At 29.4% G+C, this 23553-nt stretch overlaps 2 protein-coding genes and 1 long non-coding RNA gene across 3 annotated transcripts in view; all 3 read right to left on the reverse strand.

The window, feature by feature from the left end:
* Positions 1-10842, reverse strand: part of LOC145951830 (uncharacterized) — a 96473-nt gene extending 85631 nt beyond the window's left edge. Inside the window, exons 1-2 of the long non-coding RNA XR_014429768.1 lie at positions 10464-10842; positions 9279-9388 (exon numbers count right to left, since the gene is read on the reverse strand). This is a non-coding gene — a long non-coding RNA (uncharacterized LOC145951830). The remainder of the gene's footprint in view (positions 1-9278; positions 9389-10463) is intronic.
* Positions 767-4227, reverse strand: LOC109817948 (uncharacterized). Its single transcript, XM_020383302.3, has 3 exons — positions 3013-4227; positions 1890-2118; positions 767-1500 (listed from the first exon to the last, which is right to left on the reverse strand). Exons 1-3 carry the CDS (start codon positions 3921-3923, stop codon positions 1336-1338), a joined length of 1305 nt encoding a protein of 434 aa, XP_020238891.1. The 5' UTR covers positions 3924-4227; the 3' UTR covers positions 767-1335.
* Positions 10843-20201: 9359 nt separating the features above from the next.
* Positions 20202-22737, reverse strand: LOC109817949 (uncharacterized). The gene is made up of 2 exons (XM_020383303.3): positions 22538-22737; positions 20202-21606 (listed from the first exon to the last, which is right to left on the reverse strand). The coding sequence occupies exons 1-2, from the start codon at positions 22592-22594 to the stop codon at positions 20455-20457; spliced, it is 1209 nt and encodes a 402-aa protein (XP_020238892.1). The 5' UTR covers positions 22595-22737; the 3' UTR covers positions 20202-20454.
* Between the last annotated feature and the right edge of the window lie 816 nt (positions 22738-23553).

The following is a 23553-nucleotide window of genomic DNA, read 5'->3' on the forward strand; positions in this document are numbered from 1 at the left end:
CTCTTCACTGTGAATAAAGAAATTAAAACATCAAATTTTGGTTAGATTATCGACTGGCACGTGTGCAGTACAGAAGTCACACACAACATATTTATGTTGTCCATCTCTTGAGATTTGTATTCAATCAAAGTAATGACGGTTTATCTCATAATAAAATCTTAGAAAAACATGCAACCGATTTATATGAAAACAAGCAGACAGGATTTTTAGTATATAGGTGGTGCCATTGACCCTTTATTGGGAGTTGTTGGCCAAAATTTGAGATCCACTCTCTGTTTATTCCTGTCAATAGTTTGGGTGTTATGCAAGTATGGGCGAAGCTACCCTTAACTCTTCTTTGCTCACAAGGGTCAAACCAAGCTTACACCAAGAGCGTTCTTCACATGATCTCAAATTATTAATGTATCCTCCAATATTTATTCATGTAAAGTTATGCACGAATCTTCAATCTTTTTTCCCTCAGACCATAAATATCATAATTTATGTGGGTTAAAGAATTGATTAATAATTTAATATTTGTATATAATCTTTTAAACTTTAGTTCTATCACTTAAAAATTACTTATTTTAGTCCCAAAACTTAATTTTTAATTTATTTTAGTTTCTGTTATCTAAAATTATAGAATCTAAAGGTACATATAAAGACTAAAACAAGTTAAAAAGTAAATATATAAGGATATTTTAATCTCTGTCATCTAAAACTATAAAGTCTAAAAGAATATATGTATATATATACATAAACATAAAGGCTAAAAGAAGTACATGTATAAGGACTAATTCGAGTAAGTTGTATATTTAAAGACTAAAATGTAATTGTACATGCATAAACACGAAATGAGTAATTAAATGAAAAAAATTATTGCAATCCTACTATCCTAGCATGGATTCCTTCACCCAAAGCACTGATGCAGTGACTGATCATCAAAAAGAGGAGCCAGTCCTCGTGCTAACCAAATTTAGGATGACATCTCATACAAGATACTAGTAGCATTCTTGAGGCCAAAAGAGAGTAGGTAGCATTAAATTAATAGCCTTTATTTTGAGGGATGAAGCATGCAAGCTTTTCACTTTGGTTTTCACAATGCAAGCTTTCCACCCCTTGATTCCCCAACCACGTTCTTCCTTTCACCGAGAACATGGTTTTACTTTAGAAAATGCATCATCATTTTTCATTGATATACATGGGTTTATATACAAGTTGTGTTGTGAAACAAACATCATGAGAACATACTCTTCAACCTCCAATGAGCTTTTGCTCACCGGGGTGGCATCTTCCAAATACTTGAAATTAGTATTAAAAATTTACAATTCCAAACATAAGCTAACACCTAATCTCTTAGACATCAATATCGCAAAATTTTCCACCCATTCGGTTCTGGACAGCTTTCACTGCAGCAACTCTAGCAGCAGTGGCTGCTTTGTTTGCAGCAATTACTGCTTTGTTCACATGCTCATCCTTCCGGGGAAGCTTTATAGCATCTTCAGCAGTTTTCCTAGCAGCCTGCAATTCAATCCCAAAACAGGAACAAACATTTATGAGAACAACACCAGCATTTCTATCATAATTATAGAAAACAACAAACTAGCAATGACATGTTATATTAAATGTGGTCAAGAGTTTAGATCATGATATTTGTATTAAAAAAAACATTTGTTAGAAAATAACTATCCAATAAATGAATCTAATTCCAGATATTAGTCTTTTTAACTTTTGACTAGAAATATTAAATGTTAATTCAGTTGTAAACCCCCATTTTAGTAATAAGACTATAAGCATCAATCCCTTTAATCCCAAAGTCTACAAAACTTTTACTATAGTCAAAGACTAATGCAAAGTGGTTTTACTCCTTTTAGGTAAAGGCTAAACAAGTGAATGATAGTGACAAATACCTGAACTGCACGAAGGATAGCATCATATAGCGGTGGTAGAGAGAGCTTGAGATTGCCAGCATCCCATTCACCACATTTTCTGTCACCGTTTCTAAAAGTATACACGCCATAACCTTGTCTTCGACCTTCATGCCATGATCCTTCATAACAGTGGCCATTGGCAAAGTGGTAGACCCCAAATCCGTGTATTTTGTCTCCAAAGTACTCTCCAGCATATCTATCTCCATTCCTAAAGCAAAATGTAACACACCGAGTTAGTTTATTTGGTAAAAGTAACCAAGGTTACATATGTATTCCACACAATAGCTTTCCGTGTAATAACAAACAATAGTTATTATCAGAAGAGAAACTTCGCAACACAAGTATGCAGTACCATTAATACCGCAGCTTGTCAACAGACATTAACAAGGACTTGAAAATTTATCAATCATTTAACTTGTCAAACATTAAAAAACATCGCAGACACCAGAAAATTTCAGCAACTTGGACAATCAAATTTGAAGATTTCAATACAGAATTTAATTCATTGACAAAACAACAGACAGGAAGATGAAAAACAACAGCAACAAAGCCTCGCTTACAATTCTAAAGAGAAAGAAAATAGTCAACCACACAATCAGAAAACCACGGCCAAGAAACCAATCAAAAAATAACCAACGAATTCCACTGTAGCATCACGGTTCTAAAACTGTACACCCAAAAGACTATTTACAACAAAGAAAAGGGAAAAGTGAAAAACAAACAAGATAGCAAAATTAACACAGTTTACCTGTTTTTGATTCTTTTCTTATTCTTTAATTTTAAAAACTATTTTGTTAAAAGAAAATTTTAAAATTTTCTCATACAAAATCTATGTAGTTCTAAAATTTGATTCCAAAACAAATGAAAAAAAAAAGACACAAGTGGGAAAATTTTTCTCATTTTCTTCATCTGTTTCATCTCATTCAACTGCACTCTCTGCTTAGTGCCTTGAACCACCCTCCAGTTGTCTGAACAACCAAGTTTAGTCTCACTTCAAAAACCAAAAAACAATTTTTGAAAAACAGAAACCAACCGCACCTTAAATTTCGAACAAAACCAAACTCTCCAATTGAATTAAGAAAGAACCATTGAGAATACCAACCTGAAATGGTAACATCCAAGTCCATGCTTGACCCCATACTTAAACTCCCCAACATAACAACTCCCATCAGAGCAAGACTGCACTCCCAACCCATGACTCTGGCCATTACACCACTCCCCAGCATAAGAGTCCCCAGTGTAAAACTTATAAACCCCAAAACCATGCCTCAAACCCTGCCTATAACACCCCTTATACCTACTCCCCCTAGCCCAACTCTCTATCCCATACCCATCATACCTCCCATCAACCCAATCCCCCTCATACCTCCCACTCACAAAATAGTGATACACCCCACTCCCATTACACCTCCCTCCATGAAACTCCCCCTCATAAAAATCCCCATTACTATAAAACTCCACCCCCTCTCTCCTAACCCCCTCACCATCATCATCATTACCCTTATTCTTATTCCTATTCTTATACTTATTTTTGTTCTCCCTCCTCACCACTGAACCGGTGGCATCCCCAATGAACCACTGAACCGGCTTCTCACTACCCTTTGCAGAAAAACCGAGCCTTTTCAAGTTCCCATCCCAGGCATGCTTCAGAACCGAAACGGTTCGCTGGATCAACACCTTGTTCCGGTTCGCGAAGTAGAGAACCACCGCGAGAAAAACCAGCACCACCAGCACGTTCTCGGAGGTGGGCCCGGCTCGGGCCCCGAGATAGAAGAAGTATGAAAAGAGCGTGCACGCGCTGAATAAACCGAGAACCGGTCCGAACCGGATCGAAGCGGTTCTAGCTTTAACCGGTTTGCTCTTTCTCTTGCTCGATGACTCGTCGGAAAAGTCTTCCTCGTTGACGGAAGAGAGGCTATGGATGGAAGAGCGCGTGGTCGGGGAGGAACACCGAAGCAGCGAGGATTGGGTTCGGGTGAGCTTGGTTTGGGTTTGGGCTTGGGTTGGTTCCATCGGTGGGTCCCACGTGGCTCAATGTGCGCCGCACGATCTGTAGCGCGAGATTCTCACCACCACGGTTGTTACTCCCGGCGGCGCCGGCAACATCGCAGGCTGCGCACGGTGGCGCACACGGTAGTAACTCAAGAACTCGGTTGAAAAAAAAAAAAAGGTTCTTTTTATTTTAACTGATTTTGGGTTATTCTCTGGAGAAGGTGAAACTGAAAGTAGAAGTGGAAGAGAGTGGAGTTCGCAGGTTACGATGAAGCGTTTTCTGGTTTGAGTTTGGTTCTTTTTGATGTTTCCGATTTTCCGTGTTGGTGTGTAATTATATACGGAGCGAGTGGCAGTGATATTCGATGTGAACCGTTTGATGGAGATCGAACGGTTGGTTTTGATTTGGTGTTTGTGGCCGTGTGATCCAGGAGAAGAAGTCGTGGTGTTGGTGTTGACGCGAAGATATGTGGATTATGATCATCAGATGTTTATTTATTTATTTATTTTGTATTTTCCGAATGGAAAAAAAAATAATAAAAAAAAAAATCTTACCATATGACTCGTTCGTTCAGTTGGATTTAATTTTAGCCACAAGGGTAATCACCATTCCTTCATGGATAGCACTGATTTTTATTTTAAAGGGTTTTGGTCCATCAGAACAACCTGAAAGGAGTTATTATTATTATGTTTGATTGGGTTTTAGGGCATTTATTTTGTATGAGTTGGATCCTGGTTGGCTTTTGAATTTTTGATCACCTATCATTTTTGAATGAGTTATAATTTTTTGAATTTATCCATATGGCATTGGCAACTAAAGTGGTAATCATTCTTTTCGGCTAAAATTCTGTTAGTCTTTCTTTCTTTCGGTACTAGGAGATGGTTTTTCCAAGTCTTGCGCAAGTAAAAATGAATTGTTTGAGAATTATAATGGGTAATTCTTATTTATGATTTAACACGTGTTCAGTTCAGTTTTTTTTCTCTTTTTCTTTTCCCAGTACATGCACCTTCTTTCTTGAAATGGGAGGTTTTCAACCATGATATTTTTTTTTACTTTCGTAATAATTCATTTGACCACTATAATCTAGGATTGGTCACAGATAATTATTTCTCAAAATATATGACCAGATTTTCATGTTTTGTATATGGAAGTACATCTATTAAAGGATGAAAAATTTTCAAATAGATATTTATATTTTAAAAAATTAGTCTCTAATTCTTGAATGTGCATCTATTAAAAGATGATAATTTTTTAAATATTTATATTTCATGAAATTAATTTCCAATTCATGAACGAAGAATGTCTATAAACAAAAATATATAATTCATTTTTCATGAGATACAACTGTTCAGGATGACTAATTTTTATGTCAACAATGATTATACTTTTTTTTTAAAGACCAACAATGATTATATACATGCATATAAAAAAGGTCTTAAATTATGTATATGAGAGGTCATTTTTAAATCTATCAATATCCATAAATAAAATTCACTACAAGATAGTATTAAATATGATGTAATTAACTTAAACATTGGTGATGGTAAAAGAAAATATTTACATAAAAATTTTATATTAATTATTAAATAAATAATATAATAAAAAAATACGATAACATGATTATTTGTCTAAAATTAATATTTATTGATTTAATTAGTGTTATAATTAATTTTCAAATCTCAAAATTTTGAATTTGAATCTTATATTAAAAAAAAAACTCCTACTAATAATATAATATAAAAAAAATTAGTTGCCTAAAGTAAAAGTTTTCGTTTTTCAAGTTTTGTTTAACATTTTTTTTTCTACTAATGAATAACCATCTATTTGAATTTTGTTTACAAGTTAAACCATGTGAATCAGTTTTTTTTATAATAAAAATCAGTTTTTACTTTAATCGTAACAATTGATGTAAAACTGTTCACTTTTTAAAATTGAAAAAAAAAACAACGTTAATTCCGATTTAAAATAATTAAAATAACTGATATAAAAAAATAAAAATAAAAAATAAAAAAACGAAAGTAATGTTTATTTGCACGTGATCACAAAAGAAGGATGGTGAGGGTTAAGGATTATAGAGTAATGTTTATTTACACGTGATCATATTTTTGCTGTCTTTTTTTTCTTCTTCTTGAAAATGAAGGTTTTAAAATTTTAATAATAATAATAATTTTCATCATTTCTATTAAACATCCATTTAATAAAAAATGTATTATGTACCAAAAAATAAAAATAAAATAAAATAAAATACTGTATCGTTAGCGTAATAGTTTTAAAACTCTAGATTAATTAAAAATATTTTTATATGAATTTTAAAATATAATTATTATAAAAATTAACAAAATTTGCATGTATCATAATTTATAATTAAATGACAATTGTAGATACATATATTATTATCAGTTATCACTAAGTCATTTTTTACTCAATAACTATTCAGAATAGATAATCTTCATGTTAGCAATGATTATATAAATAAATAGAGGGGAAAAAAAACTTTCCTAACATATTGGAACTTTAATCAATTCCTTAAGTAAGATTTCAGTCTCTGAGAGATAATATTAAAGATAATTTTAAAATAAAAATATGTAAATATAAGATAAATTCAATGTTATCATTTTAATTAATTATTTTTATTAATTCTTATAATTTTGTTAATTGTGTTCTATAAAAAAATGAATAATTAAAATATCAAATCTATGGCTTTTGTTGTGATAAAATTTATTTAAAAATTATGACTACAAAAGGAAATTATATTGATATATAAATTAGGATGATCATTTTGAAGGAAAAAAATTTTAGAAATTATTTTCAATGAGAGCCACAATTTATTTTTTTTTTTATGAATGTGTTCTAGAAGATTTTTCTTAAATTTTTATCTCTTGTAATCTAAGTTTCAAAATTTAATATATTTTTTTAAAAGTAACATGTTGAAGTTAACTATATATTGTATTGTATTGAAAGATTGTAAGATGACATTGTGTTATAAAAAAATTGAGTTGTTTATGTCAATAACATAGTTGTTTTATTTTTGTGATATTTATGTTGATTCTTTAAATTCTAACTTATTCTTACATATTTTTATGTAATTAAATTATGGTGATTGTAATTAATATGAAAGTAAAATAGATATATAAATTTTCAATTGGTGTCCCTTTAAGACCTTTTCTGGTATTGGCAATGAAGATCTTTTGGAACTATCCTTGTGTAGGTGGTATAGTATAGATATGTATATATTGTTTATGATTTAACCGTTGATAAATTTTAATTTTACATGTATATATTATCATGTGTATATTCGTGCATTATTAGTATATTAAATCATAGTCAATTATACATTCAAGTTCTTCTACTATTAATAGTAGTATCATCAAGTGTAGTAGTTTGACGAATTGTTATATATAATATTTATTGTAGTGTTTTAATTTTATTTTTTTTACATTACATTATCAATTATATTTATTATTTTTCTTTCTATATTTTTTTCTCTCTCAAAAAATTCATACTTCAAAAAATGTGAAATAAATATTTCAAAAAATTATTTAAGATTATATTTTATTATAACAATAATAGATAAATATGTTTTTTTATTTATATAATCATGGTAAATTTATTTTAAATAACTAAAATTTTAAAAAAATTATTAAGATATTTATTACTATTAAAATATTAATATTTATTTTTCATTTTTATTACATATATAAATTATACATGAGTTTTTCAATTTTTATCAATGTTTTTTAAAAAAAAAAATTATACACGTACATCATATTTTGATTAAAATATCTTAATGTTTTTAAACAATTAGTATAAATTTTATTAAAATAAAAAAAATTATAAAATTTATTATTTTAATATTTACTACATATTTAATTAACTTGATCGAAAATAAATCAAAATTTATATGATTGTAATTTTACGGCACCAGCTAAAACAAATAAATCAGGTAAGAATATATATATATATATATATATATATATATATATATATATTATAAAGTTATGGGCAAAATGATTTGAATAAGTCGTAGGAACTACCAACTATAAACTATGGTTAAAGTTTCCAATGATTATCATCATAACTATATTGACTCTACCCGGCCAACACAAATTCATCCCAAAAGTTTTTTTTTTTTTTTTATGTATAAAAAAGTTTTTCTTTTCTCTTAAATATATTTCCTGTATTCAAGTATTAGTGTATTACAGTCATTTCATTTTTTTTATCAAGAAGATTTAAATGAAAATTTTAATTACTCAAATTATGATAGCTTTTTATCAAAAAGTCAAAGATTTAAATTCTTAGTGGTCAATTCTAACAATAATACTTAATTGCTAAACTAAGTATTATTAAACTAATTATTATTTTAACATTAAATTAAAAAACATAATTTATACATTTTCACTGAAACCAATTAGGTATGTATTTACTAATAAATAAAAATTAAATATTATATATTATTACTAGAAATAATATTATTAATAAATTATACTAATAATATTATTAATATATTATCACAAAAAGGATTGACCTTATAAAATGGATTGAGTTAATTTGAAAGAATTAAACCAATTTAAAATTTTGAATCTTATAATAAATAAGAAAGGATAATATTTTAAAATTATGCAACGTTGACTAAAATTGTGATGTTTATTTTGTCTTTATATTTTTGGAATCCTTTATCCCTCACCAAACAATCTTTTAAGTAATTGCACTCATTATTTTCACTCTCACAATTTCATCTTTCTTACTTTCTCTCTTTTTTGTTAAACCAACTTCACATCAATGTATTATCTATTCTCCATTTTACGATATATTCTCTCTTACTTTCTTTGTTTTACTTTCTATTATATACATCCCCTTCATTTTTTGTTTGCTTTGATTTTGATTGTTGCATATTCTAAAGTAACATTTCACTATGGAGACATGACCAAATCAAGAAAAAGGTTCACATGTGATTTAGAGTCATTTTGTTTTATTTTATTTTTGTGTCTTTATGCTTGTCATTATTAGATTTGGATGTTTCGTTCATTCTAGAAAATTGGTCGATGTTGAGGTTTTCTCATAGTGTAAATTTGTTATAGGTTTATCGGAGTTTTTGAATGAACATTTGGATCCGGAATATTCGCATCGCATCTTTCCCCGTAAATTGTTTGTTAAATCGCCTTCACTTTATGCGGAGTACAAAGGGTGGTTGTACTTTCGGTACAAATTGCATTGTGTAACCCCCTTTCCAGATTACATATGTTAATCATAACTAATTATTTATGGTTAATAATATTTATATTATTAGTATAATTTTGTAGAAAAGATGCTTAAACAAATGAAGAAATTTATATTGAAAAGAAATTTATTAATACAAGTTACTAGATATTACAAACCATTTTATAACAACTTAGTAAAATAAAACCCCCCATCCTATGCTCTGGATTTTTGCATCTGACCTTCTAACTGCACATCCAATTTTTCTTCATTATGAGATCTCCAATATCTGGGTTTAAAAATATTTATGGGGTTAGACATTTAATTTCATTCACATCTCACACAAACAAATCATACAAGTGCCTAATAAGTTCATACAATTATCAATAACATAACAAATTGATAATAGTCCAAATAATGCAATATGGTTATGAGAATGAGATGCAGATTTTGACCGAAAATATACTTTTAGAAATCGTTTTGACTCATTACTCCATGGAGATTTTCCCTTTTGAGTGTTTAGTGAAGCTAGAGCTTAACATCACTCTGTCCAGTGATTCGGCAATGCCCCACTAAACGCGAACAAGTAGACAATAGTCAGAGTGTTAGTGCACCCGGCAGGCTACCACGACACAGAATCAATAAAGACTGGCCATCTATGGGATTGTCCATGCCCAAACACTCCCTAGACCAAAGGTCTATCCCCCAGACCAGAGGTCCCGTCTTACCCATTCTACTCAAACCCCGTTTACTATCTTCTGACATTGGTAGCATAAAACAAATACCTCAGTCATACTTTCACAACCATATCAAACTCTCTCTCACTTTATCCTTTTCTTTATCCATCTCGTACTGCCAACTGTCCTTGACAGTACCCACTATCACAATTCTCAATCAATCTCTTGCCACCAATGTTTCGGATAGTAAACATAAAGAAAAGAATTCACATAAAAAGTATCATTTCAAAATTACAAAACTCGTTCTTTTTCTATCAAATATCCTTAGTACAAAATCCATTTCTCAAATATTTATTTTTGGAAATTCTTTTCTTTTCCCTCCAAAAATCTTTTGACTAAAAAATGACATTATGCAATATGCAATATGCATTACTATTAATCTATCACTTCAAAAACTATTCTCAATCAAACTCTTCAAATACAATTCAAACAACTTCAATAGAAACATTCAATCATAAACAATCAACCATTTCAAGATTCAACTTTAAAACATCAAATTTATCAAAAAGTACAATCAAAAACCATATCAAATAACCTAAGGTTCCATGCATCAAAACTTATAAGTAAAGATCAATATTTATTCTACCATTATATAGACATGAATAAAATTAAACATCTAACCCATACCTATTTCTCCAAGCTTGCTAGCTTTTTCCTAATTTCCTTGATTTCTTCTTCTCCTACTTCTTTCTCTTCCTCTTATCTTCTTCCTTTCTTCCCCTTTTCTTGAAATTTTAGTTGTTTACTCCTTGTTTTACTCCTTGGTTGTGGAAAAGATGGAGTATTTTTGGGTGTTTCTTGGAATTGGTTTAGGTCTAGTTGTTAAGGGTTGTTGGTGAGCTTTTTGGTGTGTGGCTTCCTCTATTTATACTAGTCTCCACCTCCATTCTCCAACCTTCTAGATGTGTAGATATTTCTTGATATTTCCTAAGATATTTTAATAAGATAGTGATTAGGTGTCCATTTTGTAGATATTTATAGGACTTTCTAGAATTTTCTTGAATTATTTAAGTATCTTAATGATTAAGTTTCCAATTTATTTAATAGTTTGGTGATGAGATGTCCACTTTCTAGAATTTTGTAGAGTTATTTAGTTATCTTAATGATTAAGTTTTCAATTCATTTTAAGCACATGGTGATTATGTGTCATTTTTCTTTTGTAGAATTTTATAGAACATCCTAGAATTTTGTAGAATTATTTAAATATCTTAATGGTTAAGTATCTAATCAATTCTAAATTTCTATTATGTAGAATTTTATAGAACTTTCTTGAATTATTTGAATATCTTAATAGTTAAGCTTCCAACACATTTAATTATTTGGTAATTAAATATCTAGTTTGGAGAGTTTTGTAGAACTTTCTAGAATATTGTAGAATTATTAAAATATCTTACAAATTACTTAAAATTTTGAGGTACTAATATTATTATTAGAATCTTGACCACTAAAAATACAAACTTTTGTCTCTTGATCATCTCTTAATTATGTTAATTAATATTAAATAAATATCAATTTGCTTATGTGTCAAAATTTGATTGGTTGAGACTTGTATTTTAATTTCTCCTAACTATACATTTTTATTAATTATTCCAAGCATACTATATTGATGATAACATTTTTATATCCTTTTGAACATTTTTCCATAATTTTCTAGCTTAAGGTTTTAACAGAATAACTTTTTCTTGTTAAATCCTTAGAGAATTTCTATAAATTTTAATTTAGAGATTTTCTCTCTTAACTGTATTTATTCTTAATCTACACTCAATAAATTATTATTTAGGTTATAGATTACTTAAATTTTCTTAAATTGAGTTTCTCATATTTTACAGCATGCTCCCAACGCTGTCCGAGAAACAGTCAATTTAGATAATAAAATAATGTTAGTGAATTTAGAAAATCTGGTTAAATAATGCTACATAAATTTCATTCACATTAACTTACATAGTATTTAATATATATAATAATTTGTAGAAACACATAGATAAATAGTTATAAAATTTAGGATGTTACACATTGCTTTCACTTTGAATAACTTAACCATGGAAATAGGTATGGGATAATGGTTAAGTTATTCCCCTTCATCTATTCACTTTGATAATATTTCTCTTTTAAAAATCACAAAAAAAAGTTGTTTACTATAGAAATAAATTGTTCTAATTGATTCACTTTATAAAATGTAATGATCTACCATAATTCCTATACTTAACAAAATCAAACAACTAGTAGCGAAAAACTACAACTACCTATGATTGATATATTCACATCACCTAAATTGTGTATATATATATATATATATATGAGCGTAAAATAACTAGGGAAATAAAACATCTAAATCAACATATATGTGTGTATATGTACAATATTTCATTAATTGTGAAAAAATAATTCTAGTTGTCGGTCAAGTAACATCTAACAATTACAACTCTTGCCAAAAGTAGCACTTAGTTACACGTCAACAACATTTGTAGACACCAACATCCAACCTATCATTGCTTTGCTCCTATGTAAAACATGATCATTGTAGTTCAACTACCAAAATAACACGCAAGGGTAAGCTAGATTTCAAAAGAATTATCATATAATAAGTATAAAAGAAATACAACTATATTAACCACAACATCAACATGTAAATCATACAACATAACACATGATCCACAACTTAGCACCAAACTCAATCGCCTAAATATGACATTCAATGTCTTATAAAAGTAAACAATTCAACACTATATGACAAGATCATATTTCGCCATACTCATGCCATTTAATCATGAAATCAACAAACATATGAACAACATCAAATCACATCACATCATATGCACAAACTTCAAAAGAATTATCATATAATAAGTATAAAAGAAATACAACTATATTAACCACAACATCAACATGTAAATCATACAACATAACACATGATCCACAACTTAGCACCACACTCAATCGCCTAAATATGACATTCAATGTCTTATAAAAGTAAACAATTCAACACCATATGACAAGATCATATTTCTCCACACTCATGCCATTTAATCATGAAATCAACAAACATATGAACAACATCAAATCACATCACATCATATGCACAAACTTCAAAAGAATTATCATATAATAAGTATAAAAGAAATACAACTATATTAACCACAACATCAACATGTAAATCATACAACATAACACATGATCCACAACTTAGCACCACACTCAATCGCCTAAATATGACATTCAATGTCTTATAAAAGTAAACAATTCAACACCATATGACAAGATCATATTTCTCCACACTCATGCCATTTAATCATGAAATCAACAAACATATGAACAACATCAAATCACATCACATCATATGCACAAACTTCAACTAATGCATCATCACGTATTCACTTGCAACATGGGTGGATAGATTAAGTAGTTTGACTCTACCGAACCAACTCAATCGTTGTCACGCCTTACATGCCTGCTAGATTAATAGTTAAATTGGGATACCAATCCTTATCTTTTAGTTTCTCGGATGTCGTCACTTAAATTAGGAAAGTCTTATACTACTGTCAAATATAATATAACTTGGGTGAAGGCCTACTATTGGATCAAGTGTTTACTACTAGGCCAAAAGCTATAACTAATAGTCAAGGACCAACTCTTTCTACTTAACCGTGGCAATCCAATCGTCACATGTCTTGACTGTGACTTGACCCACTCAGGCCTTCGCCATAGGACAATTGATGCAACTTAACAAACAATCTCCCCCTCAACAGTTGCTCCCGCTAGGAATTGAACACGTGACCTTGACTCTAATACATTGTTGGATTTAGCACTTACCACTAGGCCAAAAATTATAACCGATAGTCAGGGTGCAACTCTTTCTACTTAACCGTAATAGCCCAAGTGCAACGTGTCTCAACTGTGACTTGACCCACTCAGGCCTCTGCCATGGGACAATTGATGCAACCTAACAAACACCTACCATGACCTTGGCATGCATAACCAAGTCACTTGTGGGATTAACCCACTAACTATCCTCACAATATCACACATCTCTTTAGTAATTAGTTAAGGGTGGTAGCCCTTAAATTCACACCTTGCTCTAACATCGACTAAGGATCTAAAGGAGACTCACTAACTCACTAAAAGAGCTTAACATTTACCCAAAGAGAGTTTTCAACAAATAGCCTCAGAGCGTCATACCAATATCCATACTATGAGATATTCAACTTTTGAAAACATATTTTCCTTTAAACCTAAGTCAATTAATATACTTTAATGCCTAAAACATTTTTAGCATCAACACTTCAACAATCATCATTTATATACATTACCTTAGGTCAATGGATATAGAGATCTAACAATATTATTAATTTAAAACATACCAATGCTTCTCAACAATTTCAACCATACAATCATCTATACATATATCATCGCAGATCAATATGCATAGAACAACAACATTCAACTATCAATAGTTAAATCCTCAATATGCATTATCTTGAATCAATGTATAAATAACTAACAAGATATATCAATATACACATATAATAAATACAACTACCACATACATGTTTAATTCATAACTTTCACCAATTCAATCATGTAATGATAAATCCAAGCAACAAACAACAAGCAGTCATTAAGCAACATTCAATTCACAAACTTCCCGTACTCTATGACCACTTTAATTACAATATGGATCGACCAAACCTCTATATTGTTTCATACAAATCCTAAAGGAGACACCTTAAAATCACCTTCCTATTCAAGAGTTAACTCACTCACTGAAGGATTTTTAACTTGGCTTATTTAAGCGCCACAATTGATATCCACACAATGGGATAAGAAATTTTTAGAAAATAACTTTCATCTCCTCTAATTTTTATGTATCTTAACGGAGACATGTATCAAAATACCACATATCTAAACAACTTAACAACTTCAATCTAAATCAACTTCAAAACAACTTAGATCACTATTATGCATCATTGAAAATTAATATATAATACACCAATTTCAATCATCATCATAGACCATGTAAAACAAATAGCACAACGAGATATGTGAAGAAAATTACAAGTTAAAAGGGGAAACAAGCATTTTAAGCACCTTAGAGCTCACTCAGAGTAGCCAAACTTTGCTTAGAGCATTCGATAGTTCGCTCAAAGTAAACAAAATTCACTCAAAGCATCCAACAACTCGCTCAAAGTTGTCGACAACTATCTTGGAGCTATGAAAATTTGCTTTAAGTGACTCAAGTCAAAAAGCATCTTTAAACGTTCTCAGCCTCAGTTGCTCGTTTTAAGTGACCCCGATGAGCTCTTTGAGCGAGCAAGCCCAAAATACATGCATGAGTTTAAGAAAACCCAACAATTGAAGAACAAATTCAAATCCTCTCAGCCCATACAATAATACATGCATGAAAACTCATAATCTTCTAATTATTACAACATGCAACCCATGGATTGAAGAAAACGAGGCATACAACAACAACACACCAACTGTATCATCAAATCTTTCATTCTTCACCAAGATCACAAAGATTTTCGCAAAATACAATACCCTCTCCCAATCATGCATACCCTCATGCATTTAACAAGATTCAAGGCATATGCAACACCACATTCTAGCAAGACCAAGTTTTAGTTTCCCTTACCTCAGAGTCAAAGTGAAATGAGGAAAAGAAGAAATATGAACCATGAGCAAGCCAAAATCTTCACACCAACATTGTTATGAATATGGTCTTCAACTCTAGCAACTTCGAATCATCCTAACTTTCATATGTTTAAGCTATATTTTTTATAACATAAAGTAAGAATTATCATAACTCTAATTTCCACCCCATAAAAACTACAAACAATAAAATAACATAAAAATAAAACACTTAATTATATATATCTCAAATATATATAATTAAAAAATATAGTGTTACATAAAATCTTTTATACCGACTTATATATCCATTTACACTACTTTTTTCTCTGAAGTTAATTTTTTTATGTTATCTAAACTCTTAATTCGAAAAGCTTAAACCGAAAGCTATAGCGGGCCAGCTCCGGGCCGCAAATGGATATGCCTCATGATGAGATTTGTGTTTGTGGGCCTACATTTTAATTAAAAAAAAATAAAAATTTATGTTAGTTTGGTCTTATAATTGGTTTAGGCTTCTCCACCCAAAACATTTTCTACCCAAATACAAAAAGTTCAATGATTTTTTCATGATAAAGTGAAAATTCCAACGACCGTAATTCAGTTTTTGAAGAGACTAAAATTAACACTGTCCCACGCCGCAACATATTCCTGTCCTATTATAATTGTTTAAGAATCTGTTGAACTGATTAAAATAATTAAAAGTAAAAATTAAACATATCCTTAACTCAAAATTAGAAAATAGAAAATTATGATTTAATTCATTTTATTTTTATGTTAAAAATCAAATTGAACTCAACCAGATTGTAAATATATGTAGCTAATACATAACACATTAAACAATTAATCTCGTATTCGAACTTTTAGTCAATAGTAATTACAATACTTTAAATAAAATTAGTCTTTGCCTTATTAGATTTGACAATGCTGGTGGCATGACAAAAGAGTTACAAATATATACTAAACTTATATTAATTTTCCTATTATATCTTCAAATATGATTTAACTTAAAATAGTTATTGTATTGTTAAACTTATTATCAACATATATATGCATTTTCAGGCAATTTAACATTACTTTTACCTGTATTTTATAATTTAGAACAAGTTGAAGTTTATGATTTGATCATTTATTGACTTTTTATATAGCAAGTGTTATTTCCTAAATAAAAAGTTAGCCACTAGAAAAACTTATGTACTAGTTTGAGACTTTACTCTTGCTCTAATTAATTAATATTTATTTATTTTTAACCAAAAAATAAAGCAACGCCCTTTAAAAAAAACCAGAATAAAGCTGAAATAATTAACCCAATCTAATCCTTAAAATATCAAATTAATTTAGTTTATTACTTTTAAATTGATCCAAACTAAATCACAATTTATTATTTAACAATTTATGTACAAATAGCATAAAGAATTCTTACATTAACAATTAATCACAAATTAATATATATTGTTTATTAATTTTAAAATAACTACCTTAAAAGTTATATTAATAATAATTTTTTTAATTAATTGACATCGTTATTTTTCTTTACAACGGCAATATATTAAAATTAAACTTTTTTTTTTAAATTAGATTAGATGATGCTTTTTCTACACTCCCTTCCACTCATGACAAAAACCCACCAAGACAAGGGTATAATGAAACATGTTTTGCTACATCTGTCATAATTTTGTCGATTTTTTGAATGCAATGAAGTTCGAAATCGAACACGATAAAGTTTGTGTAAACTAAAATTAGATGCCCTATCCGTTATCAAGTGGACACTTTTATTTTATACATGAAAAATAGAAAGAGAAATAGAAATGAAGTGGAAAGTTTAGAATAATGAGTAAAGTATATAAAATGTTGTGTGATAAGAGAAGGTGCACATGGAAGTAGAGAACCCTTACTCAAAGTGTGTCACAGTCACGGCAGACATACTGGTCTGGTGGCTCCAGATTTTATCTCTCAGATTTCAAGATTTTCATTATCTTATTTCCAGATCTTATCTTGCTATTTTATCATCCACGTTTAATGGATTTCTTTTTTTAATTCTTCATTTCAAGAATCGTAAATCTGAAGGGATAAATTCAGATGTAGATCAACTTGTGGAGGTTGCACTCAGGTAATTAACTTTGGTCCTCAGCAAAAGATTTTTCTCCCAAACTACTGTGTTGGATGCTATTTTTCATTTTCTATATATTTTGAGTAAATTAACTTATTTTATAAATAAAATATTATAAAAATAAATTTAAGTGAAGTGATGCATATTTAAAAAATGGTTTAATTAATCTTTTGGTATTATATCTACCTAGCTAGCTTTTCCTTTTAGTTTCTATACCTAAAAACTTTATATTTTAGTTTTTATATGATTATTATTATTTTTTTTATTTTCATGTTTTCATTTTGTATTGATTTTACAGAGTCAGTAAACTAGTAGCAGAAATGAAAACATAAAATAAATATTTATAATGGTTAAAACACATGATTTTTAAGTATAGAGATTTAAAAAAATTGATTAACTTTAAAAAAAGTTATTTTTAAAAAAATTAATATAATGGTCCTGTTTTAGTGGCGTGTTGTGACTATTGTCACAAAAATGAAGTCAAAATACTGTGAGGTGATCGAACATTTGAACCAATTAGATGAAATATTTCCTTCCAAGAAATCACATTTACAATTTTACATGTCGCGTGATTATAAATAAACATGTAGAATTGTAGATATACCCGTAAATATAGTTATTTAAGAAATATTATTTTACCCTTTTAAAAAAACAATATATTATTTTATTGATAACTAAAAATTAATAAAATACATTAATTAAAATAACTATTTTTATTTAATAATTAATTAAATCCTATATATTAAATATAAACCTCTATCTTGTATGAAAATATTTTTAAAATTTTTTCTTCAAAAATAGGATTTTGGGAGATTTTTTTAACTTCTAATATAATTTGATTTTATTTATCATAAATATTTATGAATTAAATTTTAGTATTTTTAAATAAATTATCAATAAATAAAAATAATATTATACTATAATATAAATTATTTATCATAAATTTAAAATATAATTTATATATTTAAAAGCATTTATTTATATAAAAAAATTAAATATAATTTATATATTTAAGTATAATATTTATTTATATTTATATTTATTATTTATTATAAAATTTAGTTATATATAATAAATATTTAGTTGCGAAATACTAGTTAATAATTAATTTGATTTGGTATTAAAAAAATCAATAAGACACGCGTGAAACATGAAAAATATGTGATTAGAGTAGAATTTGATTTAGGAAGCATTTTATTTTAAAAATAATGACTGTGGTGTGAATGAGTATGTTAAAGCCTAGATGCCTTGACTTTACTGCCTATCAGATTTGATTAATATCATTTATCATTCGAGAAAAACAGACCATTCAATAGAGTAAACGTCAAGACTCAATTTGACCTCTGAACCCTTGTTATATTAGTTACAAAAACTAATATTGTCAAATAATATTTTTAAAAATTAAATAAGTATTTACTGATATTTTAGTTCTTGAATATTTATTAATATTATTATTTAAGTCACATATTCTTTTAAATTTTGAACTAATGTAATTATCAATTAGGGTTTATAGAAACTTATTTAACAACTTTTTAATTTCAGAGGCTAATATAACATTACATTCCAAATTCGTAAATCAAATTAAATGTTTACTCTCTTGAAACAATGTTTTTCTTCTTTATGGTAGTAAACATAAGGCCATGGGCCGAAGACGCTAAATATGGCAAATGTGAAGGAGCTTCTTTGTGTTTGGCCCAAAAATAGGTGTTCGATATCACCAAAGTTCTGGTTTTGAAACAGAATCACTATTTAACACTGCAGATTCGTTTATTCTATCCTCTAATTAAATCGTATACGTCATTTACTCTAGTTTTTTTTTTTTTTTTGCATAATGTCTGTAGAAAATAAAGTGAAGTGCCTAAAATGAATAACTTTCTACAAAGTCAAGAATTAAAATGGAGATTTTATAAAGTCAGGTACTAAAGTATTCGGTGCTTACAATATCAGGAACAAGTATTGAGCGATTATTCGATTTGGGGTAGGCCAAATTGGTGAACACCAACACTAACAACTTTCTTTCTAGCAATCCAATTATACATTTATACTGAAAAATAAACACATCCAAACAAACTTCATGATTGTCACATAAGATATACCTCTGGATTGTGGAAGGATTTCAATATGTATCAAGTGAATTATACTCGGTTTATAACATGAATCATTGGTATAATACACCTAAACACACAAAATTTGTGATATATGCTATCAGAGTATCAGTATTACATGCTAAGTGCTAACGGCACATATTAATAACTCAAATGCGTGAGATGTTTCACCACTGCATGGTTATGACACTACTGGTGTTGCTTGCCATTGACCACATCTCTCTTTATGTTCATTTATTTACAACACTGAACAATTAAACAGTTGAAAAAACTACCTCTTGATAGTTGCATATTCCACAATTACAAGAAGTTTGTACCCACAGAATAACTTGTTTTTGTAACACCATGCGAATAATATCCTTAATTGAAAAAGTCAATGAACCTTTGATATGTAAATAACATGATTAACTACAATATAAAAGTGGTTTTTTTTAGAGTTTTTCTATTAAAAAAAATTCTTTATTTCAGTAGAAAAGTTCTCTACTTGTATCTAAACATGCTTTAGTTCATAGTCAGGAATCAGGATTTAAGCTAACTGGAAATCCGGCTAAACTTCAAAATTTGGAAGAAAAATAATACTCTCCAATTACAAGATTTGAGGACCTGACTTTATGATAGACACATGGCATCCATTTTTCTACCCTTTCAATGAAGTTAATATCCTACTTCAGGGTTTCCAGTAAGAAAAATGTCCACAATCAAATATTCTAGATGATATACTAACAAATACTCCATTTACTTGATCAGGTCTCAAACTAAGTCATAGCATGCATTTGGATCATTTTCTTTTAAGCTTCTCCTTCATCCTTTCAACAGCAGCCCTTAGAGTTCCCTCATCCTTGCAGAAAGTAAACCTTACTAGATTCTTTCCCTCCTCAGGATTCAAATAAAACACACTGGTTGGAATTGCAGCCACTCCCACCTCCTTTATCAGATATTCACAAAATGCTACATCATTTTCCAATCCAAAAGGTGTGTGATCCACAATCACAAAGTAGGTTCCACTTGGAGGGAATACCCTGAAGCCAACATCCTTCAATCCTTCCACTAAAATATCCCTCTTTGCCATGTAATCCCTCTTTAATTCCACAAAGTAAGAATCTGGTGCTCTTAGAGCTGCTGCAGCTGCCCATTGCATAGGATTAGTGGAAGCAAAAGTGAGAAAAGCATGTGCCTGTCTCACTCCCCATGTCAAGTGTGGAGGGGCTATGGCCCATCCAATCTTCCATCCAGTTAGTGAAAATGTCTTCCCCAATGAGTTCATTGTAACTGTCCTTCCAAACATCCCAGGCAGAGAAGCTATAGAAACATGATCCATATCATAAGCCAATTTGTCATAAACCTCATCAGAAAATACCAAAACATCATTCTCAATGCAAAGAGATGCAATTGCATTGAGTTCTTCTGTTGAAAACATTTTCCCTGAAGGGTTGTGAGGCGTGTTTATGAGAATGGCGCGAGTTTGTTTGGACATTGTGGACTTCAATTCTTCAATGGGGACAGAAAAATCAGGAGGTTGAAGAGTGATGCCTTTCACTTTTGCACCAGCCATAGATAGAGTGGCCAAGTAAGAATCATAATAAGGGGCAAATAGGATAACCTCATCACCAGGGTTTATTAGTCCTAACATGGTTGCAGCAATTGCTTCTGTGCAACCGGTTGTGACAGTGATTTCCTTCTCAGGATCCACTACAAGGCCAGTGTCTTTCTTAAATCTATCAGCAATGGCAAAGTTCAGGTCTGGAACACCATGACCCCTTGCATACTGATTTTTCCCATCCCTTATGGCTTGAACTGCTGCTTCCTTTACAAATTCCGGGCCATCAAAGTTAGGAAAGCCTTGACCAAGGTTTATGGCTCCATGTTGGGCAGCAAGCATACTCATTTGGGTGAAGATTGTTGTTTTGAACTTCTCCAAACGCTTTGCAACCTAACAATCATGTGATGACAAGTAAGAACAAATATACACATGATGATAGGGAGATAGATACGCATTGGAATCTCTTTTCCCAAAGTCCTTGTTTTTTTATGAGAAAAAATTTATTTGCCACAACTGTGGAAACTTTACAAAGTTAAACAGGCTAGCATCTATATAGAATTTCCAAAATACTCCATTTTACTAGCAGCTAAGTAATTCAGAAGGAAATGACAATGGATCTTAAAAGGAAAGTAAGAAACAAGGGTAATAATCGAACTGTTTGACCATGAATGTCATTTCGCCTATGTGGTAGACAAGCTGAATCATGATATATCAATAATTCTACTATACTAACTATAAAAGGGATTTCCTCATTTGATGTCCACTTTTATCTTTCTCATTTTATCCCTAATAATCATACATAATCTTTAACAACCATACAAACTACATGATAGATTTATCATTTCTTCCCTTTCTTAGAGGCACTTAATGCCTTTTTTCCCACTAGTTATTGATAAAGGAAATACCACCAATAAAGGATGACAGAGTGGGAGCTTGGAGTAGGATTCACAGGATGACAGGATCTTACGTTCGAACCGTCATTGTAATTATTACAAAGAGACATGAAATGCCTCAATTCCATTAACATGGATATAAAAGAAATAACTAAATAATAAGATTTTTTTGTTGTTGTTGTTATAGAATGACAACAAGAAGGTCAACTTAGAACCTTGTGGATAGTATCAAGATTTTCAGTTGAACTAAACAAAAGCTACAAAATTTCGTGTTTTAAAAGCGAAAAGAAATGAACTATGAGAAATCCTCTGCACCCAAAAAACATAAGAAAGAGACAATTATTATTATCATTATTATATGGATCAGATAAGGTGAAAATTGAAAATTTTAAGGAAACACGTGCATCGAATGGGAGAGAAGGGCGAACCTGCAAAGGTTGTTGCGTTATTTGGTTTGTCTGTTTGTGATCAGAAACGGTGGCCATGACGGCAATGAATTTTGTGTGAATTGGGGCGAAACTGGAAGTTGATGCAAAGACCAATTAAGGCTGATTCTCATTTGGGGTTCACATGTCCATGTCCAGGTACATTGCACCTCTATTATATTTAACCATATCATATAATTTTATTCTATGTTCACAAGGTTTATTATGGCCATTTAAGAAACATTAAAGTCACAAAGAACGAGTATCGAAGCCAAAAGTGAAAGCAAATTGATTCCTTGATTCTTTCTGCCTACTGCAGTGATGATGCACTCCATCATAATTGAAAATTATAATAACTAATTTTTAACAGAATAAAAAAATAAAATAACTAAAATTTTATAATATTCAAAAATATAATAGTTAAATTTTAAAAATTAAAACAAAAATAAATAAAATTTATAAAAAAAATAAAACAAAATAAGAATTTAACATCTATTTAAGTCAAATTTTATAAAATTTAAACTTTAATTTTCATTAATACAGAATAAAAACCTTAAATTTTGGTTTCAATCTAAATTTTTTTTTTGGTTTCTTTATGTGCTTTCTTTAATTTTAATGATATTTTGCTAATCACTAATATATTTATTATAGATTTTCTTTACTATGCATCATTGAAATTATTATATTTAAAAGTTTAATATTATAAATTTGACTTAAATGGATGTTTAATTCTTATAAAATAAAATTATTTTTGCTTTAATACTCTCTATTTTATTTTATTTTTTATTTTCATTTTATTAATTTTAGTTGCGTTCGTTTTAATTCTCTCAAAATTTTAGTTGTTTCATTTTAATTTTCTTAAATATTAAATTTTTTTCTTTTCTATTTTAAATCTTATAATTTTTTCATTAAATTTAACGATTGATTGAACAGTAAAGACAAAAATAAAATAATATCTTTTACATAAATAAAATAAAATAAAAATTTAAAAATCTTAGAAGCAAAACAAATTTCCTCAT

This window comes from Cajanus cajan, chromosome 9 (genome assembly GCF_000230855.2).
Source record: "Cajanus cajan strain Asha chromosome 9, NIPB_CcT2T_4, whole genome shotgun sequence".
NCBI classification, from domain to species: domain Eukaryota; kingdom Viridiplantae; phylum Streptophyta; class Magnoliopsida; order Fabales; family Fabaceae; genus Cajanus; species Cajanus cajan.